Source organism: Apostichopus japonicus, chromosome 19, assembly GCF_037975245.1.
Source record: "Apostichopus japonicus isolate 1M-3 chromosome 19, ASM3797524v1, whole genome shotgun sequence".
In the NCBI taxonomy this organism is placed as follows: Eukaryota; Metazoa; Echinodermata; class Holothuroidea; order Aspidochirotida; family Stichopodidae; genus Apostichopus; species Apostichopus japonicus.
In genome coordinates this window covers 30,051,382-30,067,216 of record NC_092579.1, presented here as the reverse complement: position 1 = coordinate 30,067,216, position 15,835 = coordinate 30,051,382, and the positions used below count along the sequence as shown (strand labels likewise).

The 15,835-nt window shown below is 39.3% G+C and overlaps 1 protein-coding gene and 1 long non-coding RNA gene across 12 annotated transcripts in view; one reads left to right on the top strand and one right to left on the bottom strand.

The window, feature by feature from the left end:
• The window catches only part of LOC139960090 (tyrosine-protein kinase Fer-like), a 134,743-nt gene that overhangs the window by 102,065 nt on the left and 16,843 nt on the right, over nt 1-15,835 (top strand). For 10 of the 11 annotated variants that reach the window (XR_011790313.1, XR_011790316.1, XR_011790314.1 and 7 more), the window contains 7 exons: nt 6,000-6,206; nt 6,632-6,802; nt 7,846-8,054; nt 9,730-9,853; nt 10,497-10,653; nt 13,833-13,956; nt 14,600-14,756. Coding sequence is in view for 1 of the 11 variants with exons in the window: in XM_071958168.1 (XP_071814269.1) it covers nt 14,729-14,756 (28 nt within the window). In the remaining 10 variants the exon portion in view is untranslated. Of the gene's footprint in view, nt 1-5,999; nt 6,218-6,631; nt 6,803-7,845; nt 8,055-9,729; nt 9,854-10,496; nt 10,654-13,832; nt 13,957-14,599; nt 14,757-15,835 lie in introns of all 11 variants that reach the window. The other variant, XR_011790315.1, reaches the window with a different exon arrangement.
• Nucleotides 68-5,962, bottom strand: LOC139960099 (uncharacterized). The gene is made up of 2 exons (XR_011790360.1): nt 4,028-5,962; nt 68-744 (listed from the first exon to the last, which is right to left on the bottom strand). It is a non-coding gene; the product is annotated as an uncharacterized lncRNA (long non-coding RNA).

The following is a 15,835-nucleotide window of genomic DNA, read 5'->3' as shown; positions in this document are numbered from 1 at the left end:
ACTTATGCTAGCAGGGCTTGAACCAATACAAAAAAAAGAGAGAAGAATATAGTTAAAGAGAACTGGGTCTCAAATCAACAATTTAATAGCTTAATTAACTTTAAACATACACTTAACAAAAATAAGGCAGTGACTTTCTGCCGTACACAAATATAAAAGCAAACAACGTTCCGGGCAGAGATTCAGTTTAAATAAATAACAAATACACTACATACCAGGGCGTGGGCAGCACGGCTCTTAAGAATCACGAGAGTGAATACCTGACACGTGGCGCCAACGGCAGACTAAACAAATACTGCCTAATGTGGTCCCGCCCCGATTAACTTCTGCAATACCTCCGGGGAGAGCCCTAATTTGACCCTACCTCCGGAGTCTATAACATGCAAAGAAGCCAACCAGGACGGGAAATTATTAGTTATACAATACAAAAGGAATGGCGCCCCGTAGTCAGCCCTCACTCCCGGACCCGCTCTCTAAAATAAATGAACCTTGCCTTTAAAATAATACTTTACTGTTATAGCCGTGCTGCTCACCGCTGGTTTCCAGTTCTCTGCCCGAACTTCAACGAAATAAATTAAGTGTCCACAAAACAAAATACATAAGAAAAACAACGTCTTAATTAAACAAGGTAAAGAGAGCAAGTGAAAGTAAAATAGATAAACGGTAAACAGAACAACTCGTGTAATAAAAGAGCGAATGCCTGGAATGCTGGTGATGGCAGACGACGGGGAGAGCGAAAGAGACCTGCATAATAAAACAAAAGTAAATGGAATGGTGAATGAATGGACAACAAATCGCAGGGTAAATTATTCAAACAAAACGGGAAAACATATTCTTAGTAGCCCTGGGCTTTTTTCGAAATACGGGGTACACGCATCCCGAACAACCCAGGGCGTAACAATTCCTTGCCAAAGGCCGAAGGAATCTATGTGATGGTGATTGCGTGTGTGCGTGCGTGTGTGTGTGTGGGTGTGTGTGTGTATAGTATGTATGTGTATTCATGTATAAGTATGTGTGGGTGCAGGGGGTAGTAAGCTTCCAAAAAGTGGGGGGGGGCACAACATCAGAGGGGCACTTTCTCATTCCACAACCACCACTCGTTATGCTATAAACCGATACACACCGGCCAAATCACTTAAATATACTGTATTTGATGTGTTAGTATGCTATCAATACAATTTTGGTGCACATAATAATTTAATTTTTTTTTAAATTAACAAAGGCTTAAGATATCCAAAAGACAGTTCTTCATCAAAGGGGCACATTTTATTTGCCAGTAGGGCACATTTGCTATTTTGAAAAATAGTTGGGAGGCACATGCCCCCAGTCCCCCCCCCCAAGCTCCTATCTCCCTGTATGCGTGCATGTATATGGTCATTTTCACAATCAGTGGTGTAACTTTTGTACACTCAGGGCCAAAATTTCAAACACCATGTTTTACTAACATCACATGTTAAAGGGTTCAAATTTTTGTAACTTCAACTTTTTGGAGCTTAAACATATACGTTTATGGGTGTAATTTTTCGGTGACTGTATGACTCTAGGAAACTTTATATTTTTAAGCAACCATATTTACACAGTGTTAAAACAGTACTCTGATTCAAGTAAACTTTAAAATGCTTAAATCATTATATGTTACTTAAAAATGAAAAGGATTTGGCAGAAAGTTTTTAAAACTATTACAGATATTTCCATGTTAACTGAAAATTTATTGGAAATCAAGGATTGTTTTTCTTAATTTTAACTTTAAACTATTTAAAAAAAAGATAAGGCCAAGTCAAACACCCTAAATAATGTCTCCCTCCTCACAGAGGGCTAATATCCAATCCAAGTTTCCCAAAGCTCATTCTTTGCATCATAACTATACATGTCTTACTAGTTTAGTATTGAAAACAAAAAATAAATGTTTTAATTGTGACCAAATTTTGACCTTGAAATGCTCAAAATAGCCCAAAATGTTGTTAAAATGTGATGTTTGAGGACGCTGTTCACAGGCATCGTTGAGCATGTGACCCTGAAAATGCAGTTTATTGGTAGTCCTTATTGCTAGTGAACCACCCTCTTAATTATTAAGCACCTGTATGCTAATGCATAAGTTGTTGTTATTTGAATTACTCAAGTCGGCTTGTGCAGGCATTTTCATACATATGAACTACATGATTTTCGCAATTTTCGAGTCGTGAATTTGAGTAGATAACACAAAATACACAACTTTTTGACTTGAGTTTTTAAAAATAGAGTCAATACACTCCTGAAAAATGGTATTTAAAGAAAAATTCAAATTTGCCCACAGCCCCAAATTGGACCCCCAATTAGGGCCAGAAGTGAGATTTCTTAAGTTTGAGGGCGCTGTTCGTAAAAGGTACGACCCGCTCAACATTTTTTGGGCACTTTTCCCGTACAACTACCACTGGACAAGGATCCTATGCAAATTAAAACTCAAACATGCCATTGCTTGTGAATATAGAGCACACTCAAAGTAGGGCCAGAAAAGGCCCCTATCTCATATTTTGCCATTTTAATACGAAAAATTGAGACTGTAAAATGTCCTCAAAATTAGCTAAATTCGAAAGCTGGTCACATGTCTTCCATAATATTTGTAATATCAGACATAAAATACTTTATGCAAAAGATGCCTCCAAACTTGACATAAATTTAGGGCTATCAAAATGCAATCTGGATTTGGTTGCTAGGTGTGGCCATATCCTAGCAACCAAAAACTTTTCAAAAGTTTTTTTGACCAATTTCATCCTTTGAAACATGTGGCAAGACACCATATCAATTTCAGGCGATTCTGAGAGGGTCGACGTGGAATCGACCCAAAAATCTGTTGATTTGGCATGGATTGACCCAATCAATGAAGGACCTTTTAAAAGATATCATCATACTGGTTGCTACACCTCTACAGAATAACTGTAATATGATTTTTAGCCAAGGAAGATGTTTATTGGATAAGTAGAGATAAAATTTCCAACTAACCTGTTTCGGAGGTGACAAGATGTTTCCGAGGTGACGCATGTTAACGGAAAGTTAAGAATCTCCCAGAAATTAAAACGACTGGTCATGTTGTCACAAATTTTACTCAAATATTACGTTAGGGGGTGTGGTATATTTTAATAAGTTTAAAATAGCTATACTATTGTTTACATAAATCTTGGGCTGAAGAATGCTTTGTTTCGGAGGTGACGGAAAAGTTAACGGAAAAGTTAACATTAAATTTGAAATTTACACAATTCTTTTAAAATTTCCAAATGAAAAATATTTTAGGGCCCAGATATTAGACACATTAGTAATTGTAATAATGCAACCATACTAAACAAAATTTACACTGCTTAATTAGAACTTAGTTGCAGTCAAACTTAGGTACCAATTGTTAACGGAAAATGTCACCTCCGAAACGACAAAATCTAGCCACCAGTCCTTGGAGAAGGGAAGGGAAGGAAACCTGGGAAACACAATTGCATTTTAGTTTGGACACTTGCTGATAATATCAACCAAATAAGAACTGGAAAAAACCTTCCACCAAAAAGTACAGGCTCTGACAAAAACAGTGTAGTTGAAAGTGTATGGCTGAACTAGCATATTTTAAGCATATTTACGGCCACCAAATCCACCTGAAGAAACCGAGAAAGTTTGTTAAGCTACCCAAGGTAGACTTCACTTAGGATGGTCAAATGGCAAAAAATCTAAGAATTCTGGTATTTGGTCACTGAGTTACAAAGCAATAAGTGCCAATATTGAAAGTTACACCACTGATTGTGAAAATGACCATATATGTATGTGAAAATGTGCTAGAAAAGTGGTAATCCATGACCAATCATTTGCACTTAAGTTCTTGCTTTGGCCACCATATGGCATGAGACACTTAAATGTCCTAATTAACTGACTAGAAATGTCTGCAATGAACTTGGGAGGAAAATACATATGACCTTTAACCTACCTCTATAAATAAGACATGATAAATTACTATATTCTGTATATTAACTGTTAAGGTAGCATACGCCCATTAAAAGCCCCATTGACTTACACACTAAATCACAAAAGTAATGCCTTCTCTAAGTCTAGATAGAAGTTTTCACTTGCTAAACGCTACCCATCACTGGATAGCTGACAAGTTGGCCTTTCATGGCACCATCAATTTTCCGTACCATGACCGTGAAAATTTTTTGCTACGAGAGCCGGAACTTTTCGTCACTTGTAAACAAACCTCTTTACTCGGCCGTAAACAATCTTCGTCCGCTGCTCCTGGGAGGGATAAACTGATCTAAAATTGCCTCAATTTTACACAATTTTTCAACCGCATGTGCTTCCATTCATGTTCTTTAACATCCAAGCCACAAAAAAGCTCATCCTAATTGATAACATAGCAAAAAAGTTGTTCTCCTGCTCCTAATTGGCACTTTTCCTGAAAGAGAACACTTGCCGCGGATTGATATAGACCCTAATAGGATTATGCCACCTTAAGAGTTGATCTGAATGTCAGAGAAAATTTGTGTCTGCTTGGAGATGTGCTAGTTCTCCTCTTTCCTCTTATCCTCTGTTGCTTAAACTAGAGACATAATTGAAGCTAGTTGAAACTTTATTCATTTACAAACATCCTGAATTAAGAATCTCCATTGTTGTCTTTATATTCAAGACTCCTTCCTCTGGGAGATTCAAGAGAAACATATCCTTGGACAAGGAAGTGTTTATTTCTAGCAGATTTTCTGACTTGATTTCTACTATTACTACACTTATGACATGACATTTCCAAAACATGTATTGCTAATATTGTGTTAACCTGTACGTAATGCTAGCTGCAAGGTGTCTCGTGTTTGATAAACAAGGCCAGCAGGTGTGTTAAAGTTGATTTAGCTATAGAGAGTGCTAGTATACTAGTGATAAAGGTGACCGTTTCCTTGTTGCTTTCACTTCTTGTTTTACTTTGTCTGAGTTATTTAGGTTCCCAGTGCTTCAGTCGCATGTTCGATTTTCTTGGGAAATGTTAGGTGGGAATACTATATTACAGATTTGAAGGAAGATTAAATCTCAGATTTATTGATACCATTTTTTTTTAAAGGAAGCTGGGCTTATCTGCAACCTGAATTTATTATACCTTGGCAATTCTGTACTGATATGTTTTAGATTCGAATATTAAAGCAATAAATATGAATGTGAATATTAAAGCATTAACCACTGATATTAATAGTAATCAGTGTGTCCCCTACACATACTAAAAACATCAAATAACGAGAAGTATATTATTTTAACCCACAAAGCATATAAACTCACTGCGACATATTTATCTAATTGAACACCCACCCACCCATCTCAGTATAATGTAGAGAGGATGAAAGCCTTTCGGGAAGTACTTTGAACAATTTTAGCATGTTAAGCATTTGGCCGATAATTGAAGAATTGTGGACAATGGTTAATTCATAGTACATTTAAATGATACCAAGAATGGGAGATGTGAGTTAATCCTTTTGTCTTGGCTTATTTCAATCTCTGAGTCTGCTTAGGTTCTGTGACGTTAGCAAGTATTTCGGTCTGAGGTGGGTGAAGGGTAGACCATTCTCATGCACTGAAGTCATGTGACAAGTGCACTCAGTCATGTGATAAGTGCACTTAGTCAGGTGATATGTGCACTCAATCAGGTGACAAGTGCACTCAGTAAGGTCATATGTGCACTCATTCAGGTGACAAGTGCACCCAGTCATGTGATAAGTGCACTCAATCAAGGTGACAAGTGTACTCAGTTAGTTGATGTGTGCACTCAATCAGGTGACAAGTGTACTTAGTCAGGTGACAGTGTGCACATGTCATATGATAATTGAAATCTTCCAGCTGAACAAACATGAGATGGGAGAAGCGTGCTCCAACTGTGGTCTGACTTCATTGTGTCAAGTCAGTCTCATAATACTGTTAGGTTCAGTTATATTTTTTGTCGTCCAAAGTTGTTATTTAACAGAATGTTGTTGATGTTGAGTAACTTACAGCAGAGATGTTTGTGTATACAGCCTACAGTAGCTCCAACAAGGACGTGCCCCTGGAGGATGAAGCCTGGTACCACGGCGCCCTGCCGAGACGAGACAGAGGAGCTGCTGAAACAGGAGGGAGACTTCATTGTCAGATTCAAGAGCGATGCCTCCGGCCAGTACGTGCTCTCCTGCAGGTCCGCCGATAAACAGAGGCACTTCCCGATCGTGAAACAAGACGATAGCACGGTCAGTCCATTGTGAGTTTTTAAACCTGCAGAGAGTTAACCTATCTATGACAGCAAATCAATCTTGGGACTTATATTTGCTGATAGCTATTATTACAATAGTGCTTCTTTTTTAATAATAGTATAATATATATATTATATGTAATATATTAGCATAATAGCATAATATTTTTTAAATAAAAGCATGTAAAAACACCATGTAAAATACACATTTTGGTGTTACAATACCATCCTCTGTAGGCAGTGGTGGGGCCAGGGGTCCTCAAAGGCCCCCCTTCCACACATCTTGGTCCCCCTTCCCCGTCCTCCCTCACATTACAAAATTGAAATGGCATACTGTGTGTGTTTGATATGATATATCATTAAGCCTGACTTTTCTCCTCCACACAATTTTTTTGAATGTCTGAATGTTCTGGTTTTTAACAGTATTGATTGGAAGGAGGGAGTTTTCGGTCAATCCAGGAACTGGTGAACCATCACATGTCAACTCAAACACCGGTGACGAAAGCCATGATGATCAGAAATCCAATAAGTAAGGTCAAGGACGAGCACGACCTTCGACACAAGGACATTCTGCTGGACACCAAATTAGGACAGGTGAGTTTCATGAAAGACACAATGATTCAATCTTTTAAAGGGTGTGAAAGAAACGTCTAATGCCAGTAATCTGACCTAGTTTCGAATGAGGTGTAATGGAAGTGTTACACACCACCATCAATCCCAGCAAATACACATACAGCTTGCTACCGTCAGTAAATTAGACACTAGTGTACAGTCAGTACATACAGCTGCGGTCAATACCCACAGCACAGTGTAAAAAACGATACAGCGATGGACATCTCAGGTCCAGCTAAAGATAACAAGGTATCACGTTTCATTACTGTCTGCATTTTGTAGCGACACGAACAAAACGTCACTTGCAAGCAACAGAGAGTTAACTTTTTCAGATGGCAGCACGCTGTTTGGGGCGAGTCTTCATTGCCTTTAATGGTAATGAAAAGTTAATTGGTAGATGAGTTAATTTCACTGACATTTACCCACTTTGTACCAGTGACCCTGAAATCTTGTAATTTTTGTTTGGCCAATTGACTTGTATTTGAAGCTAACAGGGATGACCATTTGTGCACAACATGTGTCATGTTGTTTACTCCAGTCTATTCCTATCAACACAGTATGTGTGTGCACTAATGTTGAGTTATTTGGGGAGATTCTTACTGTTGGTACATGGGCTAACGTAAGATGTTAGCTGAATTCTAGTGTATACCCCTTCAGCTGTAGGCAATGAAAAATTACTGTTTTAAGGTTTATTAAGCCACTGGTTGCCTCTCATGTGACATATATTGTGAGCTCTCATGTGACATATCACATGACCTCGCATGTGACATCTCCTTGTCTATACTACTGCTGCATTCTTTATTTAAGGTGGAAAAAAAAAGAAGAAAAAAAGTGAATTTTTATATGAATATCTTGTTAGAACTGTATTAATTACAACCCATATGGTTGTAACTCTTCTCTATTGCACCCCAAGTGAAATAAAATATTAAAAAATGAAAACGGGGTTGGGGTGGGTGAGGGGGTGAGTTTGTTGACTGCATTGTTCTTTTAGTTTCATAAGCGTCCTTTTTCTTGTGTACATGCAGGGACATTTTAGGTGACGTCCACAAAGTGACATTTAAGAATAAACCTGTCGCCGTCAAGACGTGCAAGGCCACAGTAGATGCTGCAACGAGAAGGAAGTTCCTCTCAGAAGCCTACATCCTCAAGAATTACAACCATCCCAACATCGTCAAACTTATTGGCGTGGCAACAGACAGACATCCAATCTACATCGTCATGGAGCTTGTTCAAGGTCAAAAACCAGTAAAAAATGGATTTGACATCATTTCTTTTTTTCTGTGACAGCTATCAAATTAGTTAGATTATGGGGGCAAATTTGGCCTTTGATTTATTAGGGAATATGGTACACCGTAAACATCTCATTGTATATGGAAACCCTGCCACTCTGGTTAGTTGTATGGAGAAGTATTTTCTGGTCGCAAACAATGTGAAATTTTATCGAAGAGGAAAATGTTTCCTCACTGCTAGTTTAATAGCCCAACTCAAGATCTATGCACCTAACTGGAGATTTATTGGTTGATTGAATGTAACCTATTTTGACCGGCTTATAAATATTATAAATATCCTTATATTGTCCATATATATCCGTATATCATAAATATCCTTATAAATATCTTTCTAAATATACTGTGACATTTTATAGAAGTTGAAGTTTTGTACGGTGTATTTCTGGTTACACATTCAGAGAAGATTGCAATTATATATAAGCTCTTTTATTAGTTTTTGGCTTGCTCTACACTGATGTGCAATATGTACCATGAACAGAGGAACTTTATTTGCGTACGTTTAGGCTTGTATCATAAATAATACACACAAAACAGACTAAACAACAAGGAAGCAGGACACTTTGCCCAACAACCATTTCGCCCAACTGCCATTTCGCCCATCCTTACCATTTCGCCCAACCAGCCTGGTCATTTCGCCCAACCAGCCTTGTCATTTCGCCCAACCAGCCTGGTCATTTCGCCCTACCAGTCTGGTCATTTCGCCCAACCTTGATTAAATATGATATTTCAAAAGGAATTGTTAACGTTACAGGATACGAACCGAATATTAAGGAAACTTGAGGATTGATCAGTGTGTTAGGGGTTAGGTTTGATAGGTTTGATATAGTAAACATTCGGGAATTGTTAACGTTACGGGATACGAACCGAGTATTAAGGAAACTTGAAGTCGTGGTTAAATTGATTACATATGTGATTACATATGTGGTTACATTGAAAAAGTGGCGACATTGATTAAATATAGTAATTCAATATTACGGACGGGTTTTTTATATATATTTTTTTCAATTTAATAAGGAAACGTTCGGGAATTGTTAGTCAGTAGGATGGAATCAGTGTTTTAGGGGTTAGGTTTGATAGGTTTTTATGAAGACCGATTCCCCTGTGTTTGTATAATAATATAACTTCCATTGTATGCGTAAACGCCTAAAGTAGTGTAATCCTCCCATTATACCCGAAATAACTGCTCAGACTCCGATCGATATCGAGCGGACCTCACTTTTTTATTTACCTATTACGAAGTAACCTAACCCAAAATAAATCAAATTGAACTAGTGGAAAAGAAAAAGTAATATTATTCTGACTGAATATTAGTAAAAATAAGGTTGGGCGAAATGACCAACACGGTTGGGCGAAATGACCATGCTGGTTGGGCGAAATGACCAGGCTGGTTGGGCGAAATGACCAGGCTGGTTGGGCGAAATGACCATGCTGGTTGGGCGAAATGACCAGGCTGGTTGGGCGAAATGACCAGGCTGGTTGGGCGAAATGGTTGTTGGGCGAAATGGTTGTTGGGCGAAGTGACTAGAAAGCAACAACAATAGATTTATGAGATGAAATCAGTAAATTGTTTAAAAAGATTGATTTAACTGACTGATGTTTGCTTCTCTGTCACCTTTGCAGGAGGAGATCTTTTGAAGTTGCTTCGAGATGACAGCAAGACCTTGAGTGTCCCCGAGAAGATTAAAATGAGTGAAGACGCAGCATCAGGGATGGCTTACTTGGAGGGCAAAAGTTGTATTCACAGGTAAACTAGAAATTGTCCTGGGATTAATAAACATGTGTGTGGGTTTATGGATGTAGGCATGGGTATGCATGTATGCTAGTATGTATTTGTTGAGGAACAAACAAGAAGAACTCAGATAAGTAATCAGGACTCTTGTCTATTTGAAACTTTGTGTGATATCTGCTTTCAAAGGGAAACTGTCAAACCTGAATACTAAAGACAATTCTCGTTACTTAACCAAATAAGGAGAATGGGACATTCCCACTGCTTTTAAAAATTAGACATTTTGCTCTTGATGGTTGTAATTGTAGAATGCTGCCAGTAAATTGTAGTGATAAGTAACTTTCTGTTAACAGATAGAACCTCACCACCATCATGCAACCCCCCCCTCCCCACCTCACACCATTGATCTCCTATCCATCTACACGAATGTTAGAATAAAACACTCTGTGGAACTGAAATGATGTTAACATTATCAAAAATGCGGCAACATTAAGGAATGAAACCTCAAGGTAGGGAGAAATTTTTGGGAGGGGCCCAATAACGTGAGATGCCAAATGCTCTGTATATTACAGCAGATCTAGTAGATTGATATATGGTCACTGCCATGCTCCCACAGTATACCTCTGTAAAACTCATGGTCATGCTTTCACCTCATTGACAGAGACCTGGCAGCGAGGAATTGTCTGGTCGGCACGAAGAATATTCTGAAGATCAGCGATTTTGGAATGTCGAGAGAAGAAGAAGAGGAATAACAGATCGACAGCAACAACATAGGACAGATACCAATCAAATGGCGGCCCCTGAGGCCATGAAATATGGTAAAGGTTGTGTATACATATGTCCAGGCACGTAGCCAAGGGGGGGCCAAGGGGGCGACCGCCCCCCCCTTGAGCATATTTTTTTTGTATATTTTTATGATATCCCTAGTAATTTCAAAATAGAAAATGCTTAAATGCAACTTACAAGGCCTGGGAAGTGCCATTTCCAGCGATCTGGGAGGCATTTTCGGCCAAAGTTTCTTGTACGCTTCATGCCACTCGTGATGGCGCTACGCTAAGATAGTTTGCAGAGCCATATTTGGCTCTGATAGTTTGCCTACAGGTTCGCCCCTCCCTTGGCGAATTCCTGGCTACGCGCCTGAGTATGGCAAAGAAGTGGTAAAAGCAGTTACTGTGGGTCTGTTTCAAAACCTGCGTGTTCAAAACCTTAGAGAGTGTTGTGGACGATTGGCTAAGACGACGGACTTGTGATCCAAGGATTGCTGGTTCGACTCCTGCCTAGTCCATTACCTCGTGTCCTTGGGCAAGATGCTTTATCTCAATTGCCTCTCTCCACCCAGGGGTTAAATGGGTACCTGTGAGGTAACTTGTCATTGGGCACAGTATATAACTGCAGCCGCCTGGAGGGATTGTCTCTGGGACAGGTTATCATTGACCAGGGATAACATATCTTCTGTAAAGTGCTTTGATACCTATTGCTGGTATAAGCGCTATATAAAAGTGAAATATTCTGTGGGTCTGTTTTAAAACCTGCGTGTTCAAAACCTTAGAGAGTGTTGTGGACGATTGGCAAAGGCGTCGGACTTGTGATCCAAGGATTGCTGGTTCGACTCCTGCCTAGTCCATTACCTCGTGTCCTTGGGCAAGATGCTTTATCTCGATTGCCTCTCTCCACCCAGGGGTTAAATGGGTACCTGTGAGGTAACTTGTCATTGGGCGCAGTATATAACTGCAGCCGCCTGGAGGGATTGTCTCTGGGACAGGTTATCATTGACCAGGGATAACATATCTTCTGTAAAGTGCTTTGATACCTATTGCTGGTATAAGCGCTATATATAAGTGAAATATTCTGTGGGTCTGTTTTAAAACCTGCGTGTTCAAAACCTTAGAGAGTGTTGTGGACGATTGGCTAAGACGACGGACTTGTGATCCAAGGATTGCTGGTTCGACTCCTGCCTAGTCCATTACCTTGTGTCCTTGGGCAAGATGCTTTATCTCAATTGCCTCTCTCCACCCAGGGGTTAAATGGGTACCTGCTAGGTAACTTGTCATTGGGCGCAGTATATAACTGCAGCCACCTGGAGGGATTGTCTCTGGGACAGGTTATCATTGACCAGGGGTAACATATCTTCTGTAAAGCGCTTTGAGACCTATTGCTGGTATAAGCGCTATATATAAGTGAAATATTCTGTGGGTCTGTTTCAAAACCTGCGTGTTCAAAACCTTAGAGAGTGTTGTGGACGATTGGCTAAGGCGTCGGACTTGTGATCCAAGGATTGCTGGTTCGACTCCTGCCTAGTCCATTACCTTGTGTCCTTGGGCAAGATGCTTTATCTCAATTGCCTCTCTCCACCCAGGGGTTAAATGGGTACCTGCTAGGTAACTTGTCATTGGGCGCAGTATATAACTGCAGCCACCTGGAGGGATTGTCTCTGGGACAGGTTATCATTGACCAGGGGTAACATATCTTTTGTAAAGCGCTTTGAGACCTATTGCTGGTATAAGCGCTATATATAAGTGAAATATTATTATTACTATTTTTTTTTTTTTTATTATTATTTTTTTTTGGTCATAATAATTAACATTAGGGGCAATATAACGTCATCATCAAATGATGGCATGTTTTTTATTAAGCAAGAGGAATTTGTGCTTTGTTGCTGAAAATTGAAAAAATTATGACACGTTATGAAACCTTAAAATTTAGCAAAAATTAAACAGTTTAGAAACTAGGAATTCCCCCCCCCCAAACTAGGGTCTGGTTTATTCTTGAGTTAAAATTGGGGTTCTATGAAATATTAAGCCTCACATTATGATATAGCTTTGAATAACACTGAATTTAATTGAACCCTTTGCATTTTTATAATCAACAGGGCATCCTATGCATCACTTTGGGAACAATTTAAAAAATTTGTGATTCTAGAAAAAAAATCATAACGACTGAAGACTTACAATAATTATATGGAAGGTTTTTAAAAAAGGACTATATATTAAGTCAGAGTGCTAAAATATTGATTTCAAAAGCTCAGATATACCTAACTTTAAATTGTTAAATTGGGACAAACAAGAAAGAAAGTTCTCAAATGCCAGTCAGAATGCACAATATGGATTCCCAGAGCTCAAAAATATGCTTTTCTCTAAAATTAAAATGTTAGTCTATTTCAAAAGGAATTGTTAACGTTACAGGATACGAACCGAATATTAAGGAAACTTGAGGATTGATCAGTGTTTTAGGGGTTAGGTTTGATATAGTAAACGTTCGGGAATTGTTAACGTTATGGGATACGAACCGAGTATTAAGGAAACTTGAAGTCGTGGTTAAATTGATTACATATGTGATTACATATGTGGTTACATTGATAAAGTGGTTACATTGATTAAATATAGTAATTCAATATTACGGACGGGTTTTATATATATTTTTTTTTCAATTTAATAAGGAAACGTTCGGGAATTGTTAGTCAGTAGGATGGATCAGTGTTTTAGGGGTTAGGTTTGATAGGTTTTTATGAAGACCGATTCCCCTGTGTTTGTATAATAATATAACTTCCATTGTATGCGTAAACGCCTAAAGTAGTGTAATCCTCCCATTATACCCGAAATAACTGCTCAGACTCCGATCGATATCGAGCGGACCTCACTTTTTTATTTACCTATTACGAAGTAACCTAACCCAAAATAAATCAAATTGAACTAGTGGAAAAGAAAAAGTAATATTATTCTGACTGAATATTAGTAAAAATAAGGTTGGGCGAAATGACCATGCTGGTTGGGCGAAATGACCATGCTGGTTGGGCGAAATGACCAGGCTGGTTGGGCGAAATGACCAGGCTGGTTGGGCGAAATGACCAGGCTGGTTGGGCGAAATGGCAGTTGGGCGAAATGGTTGTTGGGCGAAGTGACTAGAAAGCAACAACAATAGATTTATGAGATGAAATCAGTAAATTGTTTAAAAAGATTGATTTAACTGACTGATGTTTGCTTCTCTGTCACCTTTGCAGGAGGAGATCTTTTGAAGTTGCTTCGAGATGACAGCAAGACCTTGAGTGTCCCCGAGAAGATGAAAATGAGTGAAGACGCAGCATCAGGGATGGCTTACTTGGAGGGCAAAAGTTGTATTCACAGGTAAACTAGAAATTGTCCTGGGATTAATAAACATGTGTGTGGGTTTATGGATGTAGGCATGGGTATGCATGTATGTTAGTATTTATTTGTTGAGGAACAAACAAGAAGAACTCAGATAAGTAATCAGGACTCTTGTCTATTTGAAACTTTGTGTGATATCTGCTTTCAAAGGGAAAATGTCAAACCTGAATACTAAAGACAATTCTCGTTACTTAACCAAATAAGGAGAATGGGACATTCCCACTGCTTTTAAAATTAGACATTTTGCTCTTGATGGTTGTAATTGTAGAATGCTGCCAGTAAATTGTAGTGATAAGTAACTTTCTGTTAACAGATAGAACCTCACCACCATCATGCAACCCCCCCCCTCCCCACCTCACACCATTGATCTCCTATCCATCTACACGAATGTTAGAATAAAACACTCTGTGGAACTGAAATGATGTTAACATTATCAAAAATGCGGCAACATTAAGGAATGAAACCTCAAGGTAGGGAGAAATTTTTGGGAGGGGCCCAATAACGTGAGATGCCAAATGCTCTGTATATGACAGCAGATCTAGTAGATTGATATATGGTCACTGCCATGCTCCCACAGTATACCTCTGTAAAACTCATGGTCATGCTTTCACCTCATTGACAGAGACCTGGCAGCGAGGAATTGTCTGGTCGGCACGAAGAATATTCTGAAGATCAGCGATTTTGGAATGTCGAGAGAAGAAGAAGAGGAATAACAGATCGACAGCAACAACATAGGACAGATACCAATCAAATGGCGGCCCCTGAGGCCATGAAATATGGTAAAGGTTGTGTATACATATGTCCAGGCACGTAGCCAAGGGGGGGTCCAAGGGGGCGACCGACCCCCCCTTGAGCATATTTTTTTTGTATATTTTTATGATATCCCTAGTAATTTCAAAATAGAAAATGCTTAAATGCAACTAACAAGGCCTGGGAAGTGCCATTTCCAGCGATCTGGGAGGCATTTTCGGCCAAAGTTTCTTGTACGCTTCATGCCACTCGTGATGGCGCTACGCTAAGATAGTTTGCAGAGCCATATTTGGCTCTGATAGTTTGCCTACAGGTTCGCCCCTCCCTTGGCAAATTCCTGGCTACGCGCCTGAGTATGGCAAAGAAGTGGTAAAAGCAGTTACTGTGGGTCTGTTTCAAACCCTGCGTGTTCAAAACCTTAGAGAGTGTTGTGGACGATTGGCTAAGACGACGGACTTGTGATCCAAGGATTGCTGGTTCGACTCCTGCCTAGTCCATTACGTTGTGTCCTTGGGCAAGATGCTTTATCTCAATTGCCTCTCTCCACCCAGAGGTTAAATGGGTACCTGTGAGGTAACTTGTCATTGGGCACAGTATATAACTGCAGCCGCCTGGAGGGATTGTCTCTGGGACAGGTTATCATTGACCAGGGATAACATATCTTCTGTGAAGCGCTTTGAGACCTATTGCTGTTATAAAGCGCTATATAAAAGTGAAATATTCTGTGGGTCTGTTTTAATACCTGCGTGTTCAAAACCTTAGAGAGTGTTGTGGACGATTGGCTAAGGCGTCGGACTTGTGATCCAAGGATTGCAGGTTCGACTCCTGCCTAGTCCATTACGTTGTGTCCTTGGGCAAGATGCTTTATCTCAATTGCCTCTCTCCACCCAGGGGTTAAATGGGTACCTGCTAGGTAACTTGTCATTGGGCGCAGTATATAACTGCAGCCGCCTGGAGGGATTGTCTCTGGGACAGGTTATCATTGACCAGGGATAACATATCTTCTGTAAAGTGCTTTGATACCTATTGCTGGTATAAGCGCTATATATAAGTGAAATATTATTATTACTATTTTTTTTTTATTTATTTATTTATTTTTTTTTTTGGT